The sequence below is a fragment of the Scyliorhinus torazame genome, chromosome 16 (genome assembly GCF_047496885.1).
Source record: "Scyliorhinus torazame isolate Kashiwa2021f chromosome 16, sScyTor2.1, whole genome shotgun sequence".
Classification (NCBI taxonomy): Eukaryota; Metazoa; Chordata; class Chondrichthyes; order Carcharhiniformes; family Scyliorhinidae; genus Scyliorhinus; species Scyliorhinus torazame.
This window is the reverse complement of record NC_092722.1, coordinates 197608530-197626493: the sequence shown is the minus strand read 5'-3', so window position 1 is coordinate 197626493 and position 17964 is coordinate 197608530. Positions and strand designations below refer to the sequence as shown.

Genomic DNA, 17964 nt, shown 5'->3' with positions numbered 1-17964 from the left:
GACCAATCAGGATTCAACAGGGTGGAATCATGGCAGGGGGAGGAGTTCTCCTGGGCAGAGACACTGCAAAACAAACTGCAAACAAGTGGTTGCTCTTGTAGATCTTTGTAAATAAACCTTTGTTGTTCACTAATGGAGTCTCGGAAAGTGCATCATTACAAAGAGATCCCGCTAAAGGAGCTGGATTTTGCCAGACATTCAATGGTGTGGTGTCTGATTGCCCCCACTAACCTGCTACTTCTCCACAACCCTGCAATTGTTTCCTTTTCCAGGATTTCTCCAATTCCCTTTGGAAAGTTAAAATTCGACTGCCCTTCCGGGAATGCCTTCAGATCTCAACTCACTGAGTAAAAGTCAAATCTTGCTTATCTCCCAGTTGCCTTTTTGTGAATCACGTGAAAACTCTGTATAGTCTGCCCTCTGCCACGGGAAGCACTCTCTCCTTATTTACTCTCTCATGATTTTCAACACCTCCATTAAATCTCCCCGTAACACTCTCTGGTCGAAGGAAACCAGGTTCTCCAGACTCTCCATGTCCCTGAAGCATTGTTATCATGTCTTAAATTCCCTCGTCCTTCACTCCTCACTCCCTCAACACCCTCAACACCGCTCTCCTTTCCTATTGGTGTCCTCCATGCAGTTATACAGCCTCTCTCTCGCCAACCCACCATTGGTTGTCAAGTGTTCAGCTGTAAGGACCCTTTCTGCTGGTTCCCTGATTTCCCACTTCTTTTACTTTCTAGTTATCATTTTTGGTCCCTGCATATTTATTGGACATTTACCTTTACACAAAATGGCACCATGTGTTCTGGAGGTTCAGCTTCTGAACAGAAAACACAGACTTTGTGGCACCCGAGGGGTCGGAGGGACTCGGTTTGATTGGTTGTCTGGTGGTGAATGAATTGCCCGACGACAGGCGGTGATTGGGTCCTACCCGAGTGGGATGGTTTTCAGAGGACACAGGAAGTGACAGTCAGATCCTGGACACTGAGAGGGACAGCTGTGAATGTCTGTCTCTCGCTTCAGAAATACTGTCTATCTGCTGCTTCTGAACCTGTGGAGAAGTCTTGAGGCCCACCCCCTGGATGTCCACATCCATCGATCCTTTTCCAACTGTACCACATCAATCAGACCCTTGTCAGCAGCCCCCCTCCTCCCTACTCTTAACCAAAACATAAACCCCATTACCCCCCTAAGCCTACCCCCTAACAACCCTCCACTTCACTCCCGTTAACTAGTCCGCCCAGCTAGCCCCGCCAGGGTCTCCATCCTCCCTACCTCCAATATTCCCCTCCCCCATCCATACCCCTCGAAAGAGCTGCAAAAGGTGCACTCGCCCTCGATGTTCCCCTATGAACATCCTGCCCTCCGAATACCCCGCCATTAAAACAGAGGAAACGTCAAAGGCAAGTTACACTCCTTGTCTGGTAAGCCACAAACTGGCCCCACCGATGGAGCACTTCTAACCCTCAGACCTCATGCACCGCACACCAGCAAATAATCCTTGAATCAGGCGAAAAAGGACCAGCTGTTCCACCTCAAGCGGGAGTCACCAAGTGTGGGACCGCTCACTCCATAGCCGCCACCGGAAGTCATTAGTTGTTCATTTTCGCTTGAGTTGTGACTCCGGGTCACGTGGGGCCTAATTGACGCCCACTCGCCCAGGAGGTGCTCACACTGCCATATCCCAGAGCTCTCTTTTAAATAAAGGCTTTCTCCCTCACCACCTCTCTCTTCCTCCCAGCAAGAGTCTTTTCAAAACCTCTTTCTCTGACCCATCTTTCAGTGCTGACCCTTTCCCACTCGTGCTCACTGAGCTGAATACAATTTATTTTGATATTCAGTATGGAAGGTGTATGTTCCCAGTAGAGAAACAAAACAGAATCACTGAGGATCGTTCTGGCCACCAACCCCACAGTCTATGGACAACATCGAACAAACAAACCCTAACCCTAACCCTAACCCTAACCTGTGGAATACACCCCCATCCCCTTTAGTACGTTGGTCGTCCAACGTAATGAGACCCCACCAGGGGGCTGAGGCAATGAAAGATCTTGGGGGTGATTCTCCAATATTGGGCCCAAATGTTTGCGCCGTCGTGAACGCTGTACCGTTCACGATGGGCCAGACCCCAACGGAGGCCCCCCCCCGGTGAAGGAGCCCCCCCCCCCACAGGCTGCCCCCCGACCGTTCCCGCAGAGTTCCTGCCAGCACCGACCGGGGTGAACGGCGCCGGCGGGACTCTGTCGTATTAGCGCGGCTGCTCGGCCCATCCGGGCTGGAGAACCGGCGGCCCCGCCGATTCCAGCGACCCCGCCGATTCCAGCGACCCCGCCGATTCCAGCGACCCCGCCGATTCCAGTGACCCCGCCGATTCCAGCGACCCCGCCGATTCCAGCGACCCCGCCGATCCCAGCGACCCCGCCGATCCCAGCGACCCCGCCGATTCCAGCGACCCCGCCGATTCCAGCGACCCCGCCGATTCCAGCGGCCCCGCCGATTCCAGCGGCCCCGCCGATTCCAGCGACCCCGCCGATTCCAGCGACCCCGCCGATTCCAGCGGCCCCGCCGATTCCAGCGACCCCGCCGATTCCAGCGACCCCGCCGATTCCAGCGACCCCGCCGATTCCAGCGACCCCGCCGATTCCAGCGACCCCGCCGATTCCAGCGGCCCCGCCGATTCCAGCGACCCCGCCGATTCCAGCGACCCCGCCGATTCCAGCGACCCCGCCGATTCCAGCGGCCCCGCCGATTCCAGCGACCCCGCCGATTCCAGCGACCCCGCCGATCCCAGCGACCCCGCCGATCCCAGCGGCCCCGCCGATTCCAGCGGCCCCGCCGATTCCAGCGGCCCCGCCGATTCCAGCGGCCCCGCCGATTCCAGCGGCCCCGCCGATTCCAGCGACCCCGCCGATCCCAGCGACCCCGCCGATCCCAGCGGCCCCGCCGATTCCAGCGACCCCGCCGATTCCAGCGGCCCCGCCGATTCCAGCGGCCCCGCCGATTCCAGCGGCCCCGCCGATTCCAGCGGCCCCGCCGATTCCAGCGACCCCGCCGATTCCAGCGACCCCGCCGATTCCAGCGACCCCGCCGATTCCAGCGGCCCCGCCGATTCCAGCGACCCCGCCGATTCCAGCGACCCCGCCGATTCCAGAGACCCCGCCGATTCCAGCGGCCCCGCCGATTCCAGCGACCCCGCCGATTCCAGCGACCCCGCCGATTCCAGCGGCCCCGCCGATTCCAGTGACCCCGCCGATTCCAGAGACCCCGCCGATTCCAGCGGCCCCGCCGATTCCAGCGACCCCGCCGATTCCAGCGGCCCCGCCGATTCCAGCGACCCCGCCGATTCCAGCGACCCCGCCGATCCCAGCGACCCCGCCGATCCCAGTGACCCCGCCGATCCCAGCGACCCCGCCGATTCCAGCGGCCCCGCCGATTCCAGCGACCCCGCCGATTCCAGCGACCCCGCCGATTCCAGCGACCCCGCCGATTCCAGCGGCCCCGCCGATTCCAGCGACCCCGCCGATTCCAGCGGCCCCGCCGATTCCAGCGGCCCCGCCGATTCCAGTGACCCCGCCGATCCCAGCGACCCCGCCGATTCCAGCGGCCCCGCCGATTCCAGTGACCCCGCCGATTCCAGCGACCCCGCCGATCCCAGCGACCCCGCCGATCCCAGCGACCCCGCCGATCCCAGCGACCCCGCCGATTCCAGCGACCCCGCCGATTCCAGCGGCCCCGCCGATTCCAGCGACCCCGCCGATTCCAGCGACCCCGCCGATTCCAGCGACCCCGCCGATTCCAGCGGCCCCGCCGATTCCAGCGGCCCCGCCGATTCCAGCGGCCCCGCCGATTCCAGCGGTTCGCGACCGGCACCGCACCAAACGCGCCGGCGCAAATGCCGCCGATTCTCCGCACCTCGGAGAACCGCGCGCCGGGGTCGGGGTGTCGTGGCGCGGTTGTGGCGATTCTCTGGCCCGGGGCTCGGAGAATCGCGTGCCGGTGTCGGGGTGTCGTGGCGCGGTTGTGGCGATTCTCTGGCCCGGGGCTCGGAGAACCGCGTGCCGGCGTCGGGGTGTCGTGGCGCGGTTGTGGCGATTCTCTGGCGCGGGGCTCGGAGAATCGCGTGCCGGCGTCGGGGTGTCGTGGCGCGGTTGTGACGATTCTCTGGCCCGGGGCTCGGAGAATCGCCCCCCCCTTGTTTTTGTGAATTTTGTGCTTCTAAGATAAGCTGCAGAATAAAACTATTTCTGTCCCAGGCTCTAGGTAAGGACATCAGGTTCAACAGCACAAGGGACATGGCAAATGCAGAACTGTCGAAAGACTGATTTCCTGACACCAAAGGATATTTTCCTGCTCGGTGTACCAGCCGCCCTGTGGCAGTGAGTGTGAATGACGGCAGTGCTGAGTTTGAGATGAGTCGGTGCTTTGCTTTGTTTCCACCAGGAACAGGGTCGAATATCCAATTCACCCAAAGTGTAACCTACATTCTGATCGAAGGATAAGAAGGACAGCGTTTCATGCACTGCACCAGCCAATGTCCATGAACAACAATTTGCATTCATGTAGCACCTTTTGCTGCCAAGGAAATTATTTTGACGTGTAGGAAATGCAGCAGCCAATTAGCACCCCTTTCTCTGCATTTTCACGGGATAGTGACAGCTCGCACAAACCAGCCTATCCCTCAAATTCTCCAAGAGGGACGGCTGGAACTCGCAATGTCCTGCCAATCGCCTCAACCGGGTCAAAAGGTCAGTGACCGACTCACTGGAGAGCGCACTCCCGTGCTGAACCTATAACGTTGCATTATGATGGAAAGTTTTGCATCATAATGTTCAGCCACTATTGCAACCGGGTCATGGAGCGATTTGGTGTACGGTGCGGCTGGATAAGTGAGACTCTTTATAATTCCAAACATCGGAGCCCCGCAGGCGGTCAGGAGGATCACTCGGTGACGATCATCCCCCGGATACTGAAGAAGCACTTCATACATTCTGCATATTGGCTCCAATCCTCCGAGCCCAAGTCAAATTAATCTAGATTACCAATTAGCGGAATATTCAAACTTTAAATCCTCACGTTCCTGGATGGTAGTCGCCTAGGGCGACTGGGTGTTTCAACAAGCGAGTCCAGAGTCTCCTTTGTCCTCATCGCCAGTTTAATGACCAAGGAAGCCAGCGGTAGGAATCAAAGATTTATTTTAACTATTTTCAATAATCTGCCTCTGGCAGTAACTCTCCACAATCACAGTGCAAACTGGGACAACCAACTCCCCGGTCCCTGCTCGGGCAGGCGTTTATCTTCAGTTCTATCGAGCCCCAGTTGGGCGGCCTCCGCCTCCTATCTGGAAAGCTCCACGAGCCCAATGAGCAGATCGTTAATCGTTTCCCCGTGGGGACTATGACAAACGGTTAAAAGTCTGGGGTAGTGCGGAGGCAGCATCGCATGACCAGATCAGACGATGCGACCCCCATTGTGGTACACGGCCTGGTCCGATAGCACAGAAGGAACCTGGTCAAGGATCCCGAGGTTTGCTTCTTCGTCCCATTTGAAAGTTTGAACCGTTAGCTCAGCCAATCCGTTCGAGGCCGTACGGTACGGAACATGCGCAGGTGGAGAATTCCGTTCGACTGCACGAACGAGCCAGACTCCGCACTGGGAAAAGCCGTGCCGATAATCTGAAACTAGCACTGTGGGGATGCCGTGTGTGCTGAATGTCTGGGGAAGCCGCTCGATCGTGGCCTTTGTGATTGTCACCTGCACCCAGCGCACTTCACCCATTTGGAGTGGACGTCAACTATGATGAGGAGCTTCCCTTCTCAGCCTAGTGGCTAAGATCAAGTGTAGCATCTGCTTTGCCCTTTGGCTCAGATTTGGGTTTGGCTCAGATCTGGTATGTTGTGGGGACCATGAATTGGATTCAATTTGAATTTGACTTGGTTTTTGGAGCAGGCAAGGGGCTGGATTAGGGGTTTGAGCCCTGGCTCTGTAACTCAGAAAAAGTGATTTTAAAAAACTATGATGAGGAGCGTTGGAACGGTCCCGCAAAGCCAATGTGGAGGTGGGACCAGGGTTGACCTGGCCATTCCCACGGGCGGAGGGGCGCCTCCGGTGCAATATCTGGTGTTCCTGGCCTTGAGCACATCGCTGAGCCAAGTGTCAATGTCAGCGTCTATTCTGGATCGCCAGACATAACTGTGGGCCAACATTTTCAACACATCCGTCTCGACTGGCAGTGGGTCAGCCGTATGTAACCCACGGACCAGAGGGTATCTGCCGAAATTTCCAGAAGTATTTGAGGAGGGCCTGGGCACCATCAGAGGGGCAGCGGCCAAGATTAGCGTTGAACCATCAGCGAGCCACGCTATTTCCGCAGTCCAGATCTTCCCGGTTGGGGGGGGGACTGTTTGATGTCTCTCTGGGCCCCTTCGGCAGTGGTCTGCCCCCAGCGGTAACAGCCCCAAGGTCGGGGTCCTGTCTCCTCAGGCCTCGGACAGGCTGTATGGCGCTCGCCTGGTCACCTCAAATTTAGGGCCGCCATCCCCTGCAGCTCCTGGACCCCCTGCTCCGCGCTTTGGCAGGAGATAGCAATCTGAACCGCTCGCTGCAAATCCCAATGGGTTTGTGCGAGGAATCTCCGTTGGGTCGCTGTGTCGCTGATCCCACAAACCAACCAGTCCCTCAACGTTTCGTTCAACGTCATTGTGAACTCGCAGAACTCAGCGAGGTTCCGTAGGCGAGCCAAAAAATCGGAGATGAATTCGCCCTGGCTCTGGGTGGCTGTGTGAGAATGAAAACGGCGGACAATTATCGGCGGCTTGGGGTTAAAATGTTCCCTGGCTGAAGTCTGTAAGGCGGTGAAAGACCGCATACCCGGGACATCGGGGTAGGTAAGGCTGTTAATTATACTGGACCCAGTGCCCCAGAAACCGTGAGCTGAATACCCCTCTGCTGTTTGTCACCAAGTACGGTATTTGTTCTGGAGAAGTGTTGCATCTGCTCAGCGAACAGCCCTGAGTCCTCAGCACCTCCATCAAATTGCTCTCATTTCCTATATGTGGCATCTCTGCCAGCTCCTGAGGCCTGTGGTAAATGGTCCGAGTTCGCAGCATTGGTGCTGACGGCGGATCCACTGGATCCTCGTTGCCAGAGTAGAATCCGCACAGGGTGATCACAAGAAATGAAGGGTAGGTGTCGTTTAAATCATAATAAAGACAAATTCCTCGAGGTTCGACTTAAGGAAATTTATTTACACAAATATACTTGTGGAGAGAGAGTGTCCCGGCTGCAAAGCCAAGGCCCTGCTCTCTGAGTTATGCAGTCGAAAACCATTATATTTATCGTGTGAAATAAACAACTTTGGGAACATACGCAAGAGAAAATATGAATGTTTTGCCCTTGGTTTAAAAACAATTCGAGTCGCATTTTGTTGTCCTTCGGAAGAACAACTTATCATAATAATGCAGAGTACAAAATACTTCGCAGTATTTGGTTTACATTACTTGACCTACTTATTTTCGCTCAAAAGCAGTGTTAAAATATAGTCAATATTCCCAGCATGCTTCTAAATTGGTAACTCATTAACTTCCCTTCCACAATTCCCTCCTTGTTGATCTTTTGATCAACACCTTTTAGTAAATGATCGTGTCCTCTGTAGAGAAGGGTGGTTTATAATGTAAGGGGAACGGACGTATGACAGTTCCCTGCGTGTTATGAGCTGGTGGCAAGGAGGCAAGGTAGCTCGGGCTGTTCCCGTGTTAGTACAATAAAAATATCTTGCGCAATATTAAAACAGTAACCACACGACAATCAAGATTACAATGGCGATGATAATCAAGAACACAATCCTCTGGTCTGACGATCCTACCATCCAAAGCCAAAGTCCCATCCCTCATTTTCTTTTTCTTTAATGTTTTTATTCAAGGTTTTTCAATAATTTTTACAAAACACTCCAAAAAGGAAACTAATACAAAGAAAACAGGGCAATATGCCAACAAAACAAAACAACTTAACCCTCTAAAGGATTAACCATTGAACACCCATCCCAAAGCAAAATGGGGCATGCGCCCCTTACAAAAAGAAAAAGAAATCAGCCCCCCCCCCCGGGCTGCTGCTGCGGCTGACCTCCACCTAACATTCCGTGAGATAGTCTAGGAACGGCTGCCACCGCCTGGAGAACCCCGGCAAGGACCCTCGCAAGGCAAACTTTATCCTCTCCAGCCTGAGAAATCCCGCCATGTCACTGACCCAAGCCTCCACACTTGGGGGTTTCGCGTCCCTCCACATTAACAAGAGCCGTCTCAGGGCTACCAAGGAGGCAAAGGCCAGAACTCCGGCCTCTTTCGACTGCTGCACTCCCGGATCATCCGATGCCCCAAATATCGCTATCCCCCAGCTCGGTTTTCCCCGAGTATCCAAGACCTTGGACATAGTCTTCGCAAAGCCTTTCCAAAACCCCGCAAGCGCCGGGCAGGCCCTGAACATGTGGGCGTGGTTTGCTGGGCTCCCCGAACACCTCACACACCTGTCCTCCACCCCAAAAAACTTACGCATTCTCGCCCCTGTCATATGTGCCCAGTGCACCACCTTAAATTGAATCAGGCTAAGCCTGGCGCAAGATGAGGAGGAATTGACCCTGCCCAGGACGTCAGCCCACAGGCCCTCATCCAACTCCTCCCCCAGCTCCTCCTCCCACTTGCCCTTCAGTTCCTCCACCGAAGCCTCCTCCACCTCCTGCAGCTCCTGGTATATCTCCGATATCTTACCCTCCCCAACCCTCCCCGACCACCCTGCCCTGTATCCACCTGTCCGGCAGCAGCGGGAATTCCCCTCCCTGCTTTCTCACGAATGCCCGAACCTGCATATACCTAAAGGCATTTCCCGGGGGTAACCCAAATTTCTCCTCCAGCGCCCTCAGACTGGCAAAAGTCCCATCGATGAATAAATCCCCCATCCTTTTAATTCCCGCCCGGAGCCAGCTTAGGAACCCACCATCTATCCTACCTGGAACAAACCTATGGTTGTCCCGTATCGGAGCCCAGACTGAGGCGTCTACCTCCCCCCCCCCCCCCCCCCCCCCCATGCCGTCTCCACTGCCCCCAAATTCTCAATGTCGCTGCCACCACCGGGCTCGTGGAGTACCGCATCGGTGGGAGCGGCAGCGGTGCCGTCACCAGTGTCCCCAAGCTAGTATCTACACAGGACCCCACCTCTACCCTTTTACATGCCACCCCCTCTCCCTCCATTACCCGTTTCCAAATCATAGACACATTCGCTGCCCAGTAATAGCTGCACAGGTTTGGCAGCGCCAACCCCCCCCCCCCCCCCGACTGCACTCTCCCCCCCCCCCCACCTCGACTGCGCTCCAAGAACAGCCTCTTAACCCGCGGGGTCTTATTTGCCCACACAAATCCCATAATACTCCTGTTCACCCGCTTAAAGAAGGCCTTGGGGATGAGAATGGGCAGGTACTGAAAGACAAACAGGAACCTAGGGAGGACCGTCATCTTAACGGACTGCACCCTACCCGCCAGAGAGAGTGGCAACATGTCCCACCTCCTGAAGTCCTCCTCCGTCTGGTCCACCAGCCGTGCCAGATTGAGCTTATGCAAGACCCCCCAACTCTTAGCCACCTGGATACCCAAACACCGAAAACTCCTCTCCACCATCTTGAGCGGCAGCTCCTCCAGCCCCCTTTCCTGGCCCCTCGCATGCACCGCTCGCTCTTCCCCATGTTGAGCTTATATCCCGAGAAGTTTCCAAACACCCTAAGGGTCTGAATGACCTCCCCCATCCCCTCCACCAGATCCGCAATGTACAGCAGCAGGTCATCCGCATATAGTGAGACACGGTGCTCCTCTCCCCCCCCGAACCAACCCCCTCCAGTTTCTGGACTCCCTCAACGCCATGGCCAGCGGCTCGATCGCCAGGGCAAACAGCAGGGGGGACAAAGGGCACAACCTAAAATACCCAGACCGCAGCCGGTCCGGCGATACACTCGCCACCGGGGCCTGGTACAGCAATTTAACCGACCCTATGAACTCCTCCCCGAACCCAAACCTGCCTAACACCTCCCACAGGTACTCCCACTCCACCCGGGCAAAGGCCTTCTCCCCGTCCACTGCCGCTCCCACTTCTGCCCCCCCCCCCGAGGGCATCATAATCACATTCAGAAGCGTCCGCACATTCATGTTCAGCTGCCTACCCTTCACAAACCCCGTCTGGTCCTCATGTATCACTCCCGGGACACAATCCTCAATTCTGGTGGACAAAATTTTTGCCAACAGCTTGGCATCCACATTGAGGAGCGAAATCAGCCTATAAGAGCCACATTGCAGCGGGTCCTTATCCCGCTTGAGGATAAGCAAGATCAGAGCCTGCGACATCGTCGAGGGAAGGATTCCCTTTTCCTTCGCCTCATTAAAGTTTCTCAGCAACAACGGGCCCAACAGCTCCGAGAACTTCCTGTAGAACTCAACCGGGAGCCCATCAGGCCCCGCGGCCTTGCCCACCTGCATACTCCCCAACCCCTTAACTAGCTCGTCCATCTCGATCGGGGCCCCCAAACCCTCTACCCGCCCTTCCTCCACCCTTGGGAACCTCAGTTGGTCCAGGAGCTGCCGCATCCCCTCCACTGCCCCCCCACCCCCCCCCCCCCCCCTCCGGGGGTTCCGACTTGTACAACTTACCATAAAAGTCCCTAAAGACCTCGTTTATTTTAGCTGGACTCTGCACCGTGTTCCCCCCTCTATCTCTGACTCCCCCAATCTCCCTGGCCGCCTCCCTCCTCCGCAGCTGATGCGCCAACATCCGACTCGCCTTCTCCCCATACTCATACCCCGCTCCCTGTACCCTCCTCCACTGGGCCTCAGCCTTCCCCGTGGTCAGCAAGTCAAACTCTGTTTGGAGGCTCCGGCGCTCCCTCAGTAGCCTCTCTTCGGGGGATTCCTCGTATCTCCTATCCACCCTCAGTATCTCCCCCACCAATCTCTCCCTCTCCATCCCCTCCCTCTTCTCCCTGTGGGCCCTGATTGAGATTAGCTCCCCCTGACCACCGCCTTCAGCGCCTCCCAGACCACACTCACCGACACCTCCCCATTATCATTGGCCTCCACATATCTTTGGATGCACCCCCGAACCCGCCCACAAACCTCCTCGTCCACCAGCAGTCCCACATCCATTCGCCACGACGGGCACTGTCCCCTCTCCTCCCCCAAGTCCAGCTCCACCCAGTGCGGGGTGTGGTCCGAAATCGTAATGGCCGAATACTCCGCCCCCTCCACTCTCGGGATCAGTGCCCAGCTTACCACAAAAACGTCTATCCGTGAATAGGCCTTGTGCACGTGGGAGAAGGAAAACTCCCTCGCCCGTGGCCTGGCAAACCTCCACGGATCCACTCCCCCCCATCAGATCCATAAACCCCCTCAGGACCTTGGCCGCTGCCGGTCTCTTACCCGACCTCGACCTAGACCGATCCAGTGCCGGGTCCAGTACCGTGTTGAAGTCCCCCCCCCCCCACCATTATCAGGTTCCCTGCCTCCAGATCCGGGATCTGACTCAACATCCGCTTCATGAACCCCGCATCGTCCCAGTTTGGGGCACCAGCACCACCCGGGCCCCCTGCAGCCTGCCACTCACCATCACATATCGACCCCCTTTATCCGCCACAATACCCACCGCCTCAAATGCCACCCGCTTACTCACCAGGATTGCGACCCCCCCCCCCCTGTTTTACGCGTCCAGCCCAGAGTGAAAAAGCTGCCCCACCCATCCCTTGCTCAGCCTGGTCTGATCCGCGGTCTTCAGGTGCGTCTCCTGTAACCTGGCTACGTCGGCCTTTAGCCCCTTTAAGTGCGCAAACACCCGGGCCCTCTTGACCGGCCCATTCGTGCCTCTCACGTTCCACGTGATCAGCCGGATTGGGGGACTAACCCCCCCCCCTCCCCCCCCGCCGACTAGCCATCTCATTTTTTAGGCCAGCCACGTGCCTGTGCCTCCCGCACTCTCCAGCCCCCCAGGCGGAGGCTCCCCACCCCGACTCTCCCTCTTACCTTCAGCTCTCCCTCAGCACAACAGCAACCCAGTCCCCCCCCCCCCCCCCCCCCCTCCCCGGCCAAGCAACTGCTTAACCCCCCTGCTCCCCCCATTGCACCCCCGTAAGTCAGCTGACTCCTGCTGACCCCGGCCGCTTCCGGCTCTGTCTCCGATCCCCCTATTGGATTCCCTCTCGAAGTCTCCAGCCCTCCCCCCACTAAAGTGGGGTGGCCAAAGACCCCCCTCTACCCCCGTATACACCAATGTGGACACCAAGCCAGTACCGCCCCCTGCCTCGGGCCCCGCCCCCCCTTTTTCGCGGGAAAAAGCCCGCGCTCCCTGCCTGGGCCGCCCCCTGTGGCGCAGCTCCTCCACCTGCAGCCTCACCCCGATCCCCGAAGGCCCAGGCCCACAGGCCCACACAACCCCAAGCAAGCGCGGGGAACAATCCCCCCAAACAAGCCCATATAAAGAAAAAGTTTCACCCCCTCCCACTCCCCAGCATCCCCCATAACATGCTACAAACCATTAATTGGAGTCCAACTTCTCATTTTTGATAAAGGTCCACGCCACATCCGGCGTAACAAAATAGTGGTGACGGTCCTGGTACGTGACCCACAGCCGTGCCGGCTGGAACAGCCCGAACTTCACCCCCTTTCCGCGGAGAACCGCCTTGGGCCAGTTGGACCCTGCCCGCTTCTTGACCAGCTCTGCACTCCAGTCCTGGTAAATCCGGATCTCGGTGTTCTCCCACCTACTGCTCCGCTCCTTCTTCGCCCATCGCAGGACACACTCCCTGTCGGTGAAGCGGTGGAACCTCACCACCACGGCCCTCGGTGGCTCATTCGCCCTCAGCCTTCTCGCCAGGACCCTGTGCACCCCGTCCAGCTCCAGGGGCCTCAGGTAGGCTCCCGCGCCCATCAGCATACTCAGCATCGTAGCCACATACGCCCCAGCATCCGACCCCTCCACGCCTTCAGGAAGACCCAGAATCCGCAGGTTCTTCCTCCTCGACCTATTCTCCAGGTCCTCCAGCTTCTCCTGCCATCTTTTGTGCAGCGCCTCGTGCGCTTCCCCTCTGACCGCCAGGCGCAGGACCCATCCTCATTCTCAGAGGCCTCCTGCTGCACCTCCTTCATCGCCTTCCCCTGCATCTTCTGGGTCTCCACCAGCCTCTCGATCGACGCCTTCATAGGAGCCAACATCTCCGCCTTCAATTCCGCAAAGCAGCTTCTTAAAAACTCCTGCTGCTCCCGGGACCACTGGGCCCACGCTGCCTGGACCCCGCCCGCCGCCATCTTGCTTTTTCGCCCCCGTTCTCCTCTCTCTTCTCGTGCCACTTTTTTGACCGCTCCGCTCCTGGTCCACTCCATACAGCGCTGGGGGAACCTCACTGCTTCCTTCCCACACCGGGAATCGTCGTCCAAGCGCCCCTGGAGCTCCTTAAAAGGGCTCAAAAGTCCATTCTCGGCGGGAGCTGCCGACCGTGCGACCTACCCAGCCTTAGCCACAACCGGAAGTCACCATCCCTCATTTTCGTGTAATTTTGTGACCTCTCTACGAATGTGATCCACCAGATTATCAATTTTTTTTGAGTTATCAGGGATGTACGTGCAACAGTCACTTCCAACCAGGGCACAAGTGCCTCCCTTTACAGCTGACAAGAAATCAAGAACCATTCTATTCAGCAGGGCAACCGCTCTTACAGCCACCATCTCAGTTTCTATCTGGTTTACAGCTTCTGCAGTGTCATTAGCTCCCTGCTCAAGGATGTCTCGTAGTTCGAGTAGTTCGTATGCATTAGTGGCTATTCCTAATGGTGGTATCATTATTCCCAGCATTTGTGCCCATGTCATAACACTTTGTGTCGTCCTGTGATGGGGATGGTCCTGCAGTTGCTGAATGTGATGCACATAAGGGATTACCTATCCCAAATAGCAGGAGCCTTCCCAATTTTCTGGTATGGCCACAGATAAAATACGTGCCGTTATTTGCGGTCAGGTTTCCTTTACTATCAGTCATCATTAGTCTAATTGATCCCCTTCCCAGGAGCCTCCACTAGTTTGATTTTCAACTCCTGACCAATCAAAGATGAATAGTCCTTTAGCTGTAAGGCGGGACATAGGGGGTTGCCAATTCAAGGTCTGGTCGCACTGACTCGTGCCGACTGGGTAGGTCCCATATGTTTTATGTTTCCTAAAGCATGTGCTACCCTTTGGGACTCCAGTGTAATTGGGAAAGATCAAACAGGGTGTTTGACGTGTAGGATAGTCGGATACAAAAATAAAGGTTGATTAACACATCCATTAAACTACTCCACTCCCCAAAGGATTCTCGCAGTCTGACCTTCACCCAAGTCAGGGATTTTATATTGCACAGGCTACCCTTGTTAAGGGGGAAGCCCCACCCCAGTACCAGGAGAGTTCGTACTTGGTAGAGGTCACGGGAAACCGGATGGTTCACACCCGTGACCTCCGTGGGGTTGTAACAGAATAGTTCTCCATTTAGAGAGAGAACAAGATTGACCCCGAGTGGGGGGAGCTAATTTATGCTCATTTAATGCTGTTACTAGACCTGAGCTAGGAAGTGAAGGTTAGGATTTCATACTTCATCGTCACATTCATTCCCGATGATGGGAGCTCCTCTCAGTAACCAGATGTTTTGCGGTCTGCTGAGTTGCTTATTTTGTGCAGCAACCTGGTCGGCCTTTATCACAACTCAGGACAACATGGTTCACTCTTACTGACCTCTGAAATGGCCAAGCAAGATATTCACTTGTATCAAACTGCTCGAAAGACTACTGCAGTTGTTCAAGGAGAAAAAAACCAACAGCTTTTTGATGCGACCATCAATTCACTCGAGACGGGAGTAGAAGTAAACCGTGGTGTTAATCAACTTAGAACAGTGCCTGCCTGCGACTGATCCAATACTGAGAACCGCCTACAGGTCGACTGCTCTTTATACCTCCCTTCAAGGGGAGGAGCCATGGGCGGAGCCCATACCGGTCCCAACATGTTCCCCTATGGATAATGCCATACAATGGCCCATAGGAGGAGCCCACAAGGGCAACAACATAGCACAGATACAAATACAAGGGCAACAGCACAGATACAAATACAACGGTAGATTATTGGCAGAATACCACACTTTTCAAATCAAGAAGATTGGTTCTGAAGAGTGACTTTGAAACAGAGAATTTCAGAGCTCAATCACCAATGGCAAAGAGGTTAAAATTGGGGATACACAAGGCAGAATTAGCAGAGATTTCAGTGGCTGTGGGCTGGAGGAGGAGATTACAGAGATAAGGAGCAGCAAGGCTATGGAGGGATTTGAAGATACGGATTACAGGTGAACACCAGAATGAGGTCTGTTGGGTCTGCTCTGTGGAACCAACACATCATAGGCAGTGAGAGGTCTGATTGGCCATTGCTGACAGAGGCTCAGTTAACCTTTGCTGCTATTATGTGGCCTCCCCCACCCCCTCCCTCCCACCCCAGGGTGGTGCACATATTCTTCCAGAATCTACTTCCATGTGGAGCGACTCACCTGAGGGACAGAGACATTGTGTGGTCCATCTCCACCCTTAGCCCAGGCCAAAGCTCGTCTCAGACCGGGGTGAATGGCAGAGGCTCACTCAGCAACCTCAGCTTCCCTGCTCCCTCTCACCCTCCCTCACTCAGCCCCTCATTCACTGCTCTATCTCCCTCTCTCTCTCTCAGTCTCTCTCTCCCTCTCTCTCTCTCAGTCTCTCTCTCCCTGCCTCTCTCTCTCTCTTCCTTCTCTTACACTCCCTCCCCCGGGTCTCACTCCTTCCCTCAGCCTCACTATTTATTGTTAAATGACTCTGTCTCTCTCTCTCTGTCTCAGTCTATCTTTCTCACCTTCTCCCTCTCTCTCTCTATCTGTTTCTGTCTCTCTCTGTCTCTCTCTCTCTGTTACTCACTCTCTCTGTCTCTCTGCCTCTGTCTTTCTCTGTCTCTGTCTCTCTGTGTCACTTTCTCTCTCAGTCTCTCTTTCTCTGTATCTGTCTCTCTCAGTCTCTCTGTGTCTCTCTTTCTCTCAGTGGCTTTCTCAGTCTCTCTCAGTTTCTGTTTCAGTCTCTCTCTCAGCCTCTCTCTGTCTCTATCTCTCTCTGTCTCTATCTCTCTCTCTCTCTCCCCGACTCTTTCTCCCTCTCTCACACTCTCTCTCACTCTAATTCAGTCGCTCTTTCTCTCTAACTGTTTCTCTTTCTCTCTCTTCCTCTCTCTGTCCCTCTCTCAGTCACACATACTCTCTCAGTCTCTCGTCTATGTATCTCTATCTCAGTCGCTCTCGTTCTCTGTCTCCCTCTCTCTCTCTCCCCCTCTCTGTCTCTCACACTCTCTCTGTCTCTCACACTCTCTCTCTCTCACCTTCTCTCTCTCTGTCTCTTTGTTTCTGTCTCTCTCTCTGTCTCCCTGTCTCTCTCTCTCACTCTGTCTCTCTCTCTCTGTCTCTCTCTTTGTCTGTATCTGACTCTCTCTCAGTGTCTCTCTCTGTCTCTCTCTGTCTCTCTCTCAGTCTCTCTCTCTCAGTCTCTCTCAGCCTCGCTCTCTCTCTCTGTCTCTATCTCTCCGTGTCTCTATCTCTCTCACTCTGTCTTTCTCTCTCTCTCTTCCTGTCTCTTTCTCCCTCTCTCACACACTCTCTCTCGATCTCAGCTGCTCTTTCTCTCTCACTGTTTCTCTCTCTTTCTCTGTTCCTCTCTGAGTCACACTCTCTCTGTCTCTTATCTATCTATGTATCTCTATCTCATTCACTCTCTTTTTCGAACTATCTCTCTCTCCCCCCTCTCTGTTTCTCACACTCTCTCTCTGTCTCTCATTCTCTCTCTCTCATTCTCTCTCTCACACTCTCTCTGCCTCTCACTCTCTCACACTCTCTGTCTCTCTCTCTGTCTCTTTCACTCTCTGTCTCTCTTTCTGTCTCTCTCTCTCTCTCTGTCTCTCTCTCTCTCTTTGCCTCTCTCTCGATCTCTCTCGATCTCTATTTCTCTTTCTCTTTCTGTCTGTTTCTCTCAGGCCGAGTTCAATCCGTTGCCTAGTGATGGCGACGCTCTCGCTGATTGGTTGTTTTAGGGAAGAGGCGGTTCCAAGGTGACGCCCGAGTGCATTCGGATAAACACCCGGGAAAGAATCATCCTGAACACAAAACACTGGGAAATAAACACCCGGCAAATAATCACCCTGAACACAAAACACTGGGAAAATAAACACCCGGCAAATAATCACCCTGAACACAAAACACTGGGAAAATAAACACCCGGCAAATAATCACCCTGAATACAAAACACTGGGAAATAAACACCCGGGAAATAATCACCCTGAACACAAAACACTGGGAAATAAACACCCGGGAAATAATCATCCTGAATACAAAACACTGGGAAATAAACACCCGGGAAATAATCATCCTGAACACAAAACACTGGGAAATAAACACCCGGGAAATAATCACCCTGAACACAAAACACGGGGAAAATAAACACCCGGGAAATAATGACTCGGGAAATACTCGTTCTGAATACAAACACGGGGGAAATAAACACCCGGGAAATAATCACCCTGAACACAAAACACTGGGGAAATAAACACCCGGGAAATAATCATCCTGAATACAAAACACGGGGGAAATAAACACCCGGGAAATAATCACCCTGAACACAAAACACGGGGAAAATAAACACCCGGGAAATAATCATCCTGAATACAAAACACTGGGAAATAAACACCCGGGAAATAATCATCCTGAACACAAAACACTGGGAAATAAACACCCGGCAAATAATCATCCTGAACACAAAACACTGGGGAAATAAACACCCGGGAAATAATCATCCTGAATACAAAACACTGGGGAAATCAACACCCGGCAAATAATCACCCTGAACACAAAACACTGGGGAAATAAACA

At 54.7% G+C, this 17964-nt stretch overlaps 1 protein-coding gene across 1 annotated transcript in view; it reads right to left on the bottom strand.

The window, feature by feature from the left end:
• cfap43 (cilia and flagella associated protein 43) overlaps positions 1-16332 on the bottom strand; it is a 313462-nt gene extending 297130 nt beyond the window's left edge. The window contains exon 1 of the mRNA XM_072479757.1: positions 15577-16332. Within this exon, the coding sequence (XP_072335858.1) occupies positions 15577-15605 (29 nt within the window). The 5' untranslated portion in view covers positions 15606-16332. The remainder of the gene's footprint in view (positions 1-15576) is intronic.
• Between the last annotated feature and the right edge of the window lie 1632 nt (positions 16333-17964).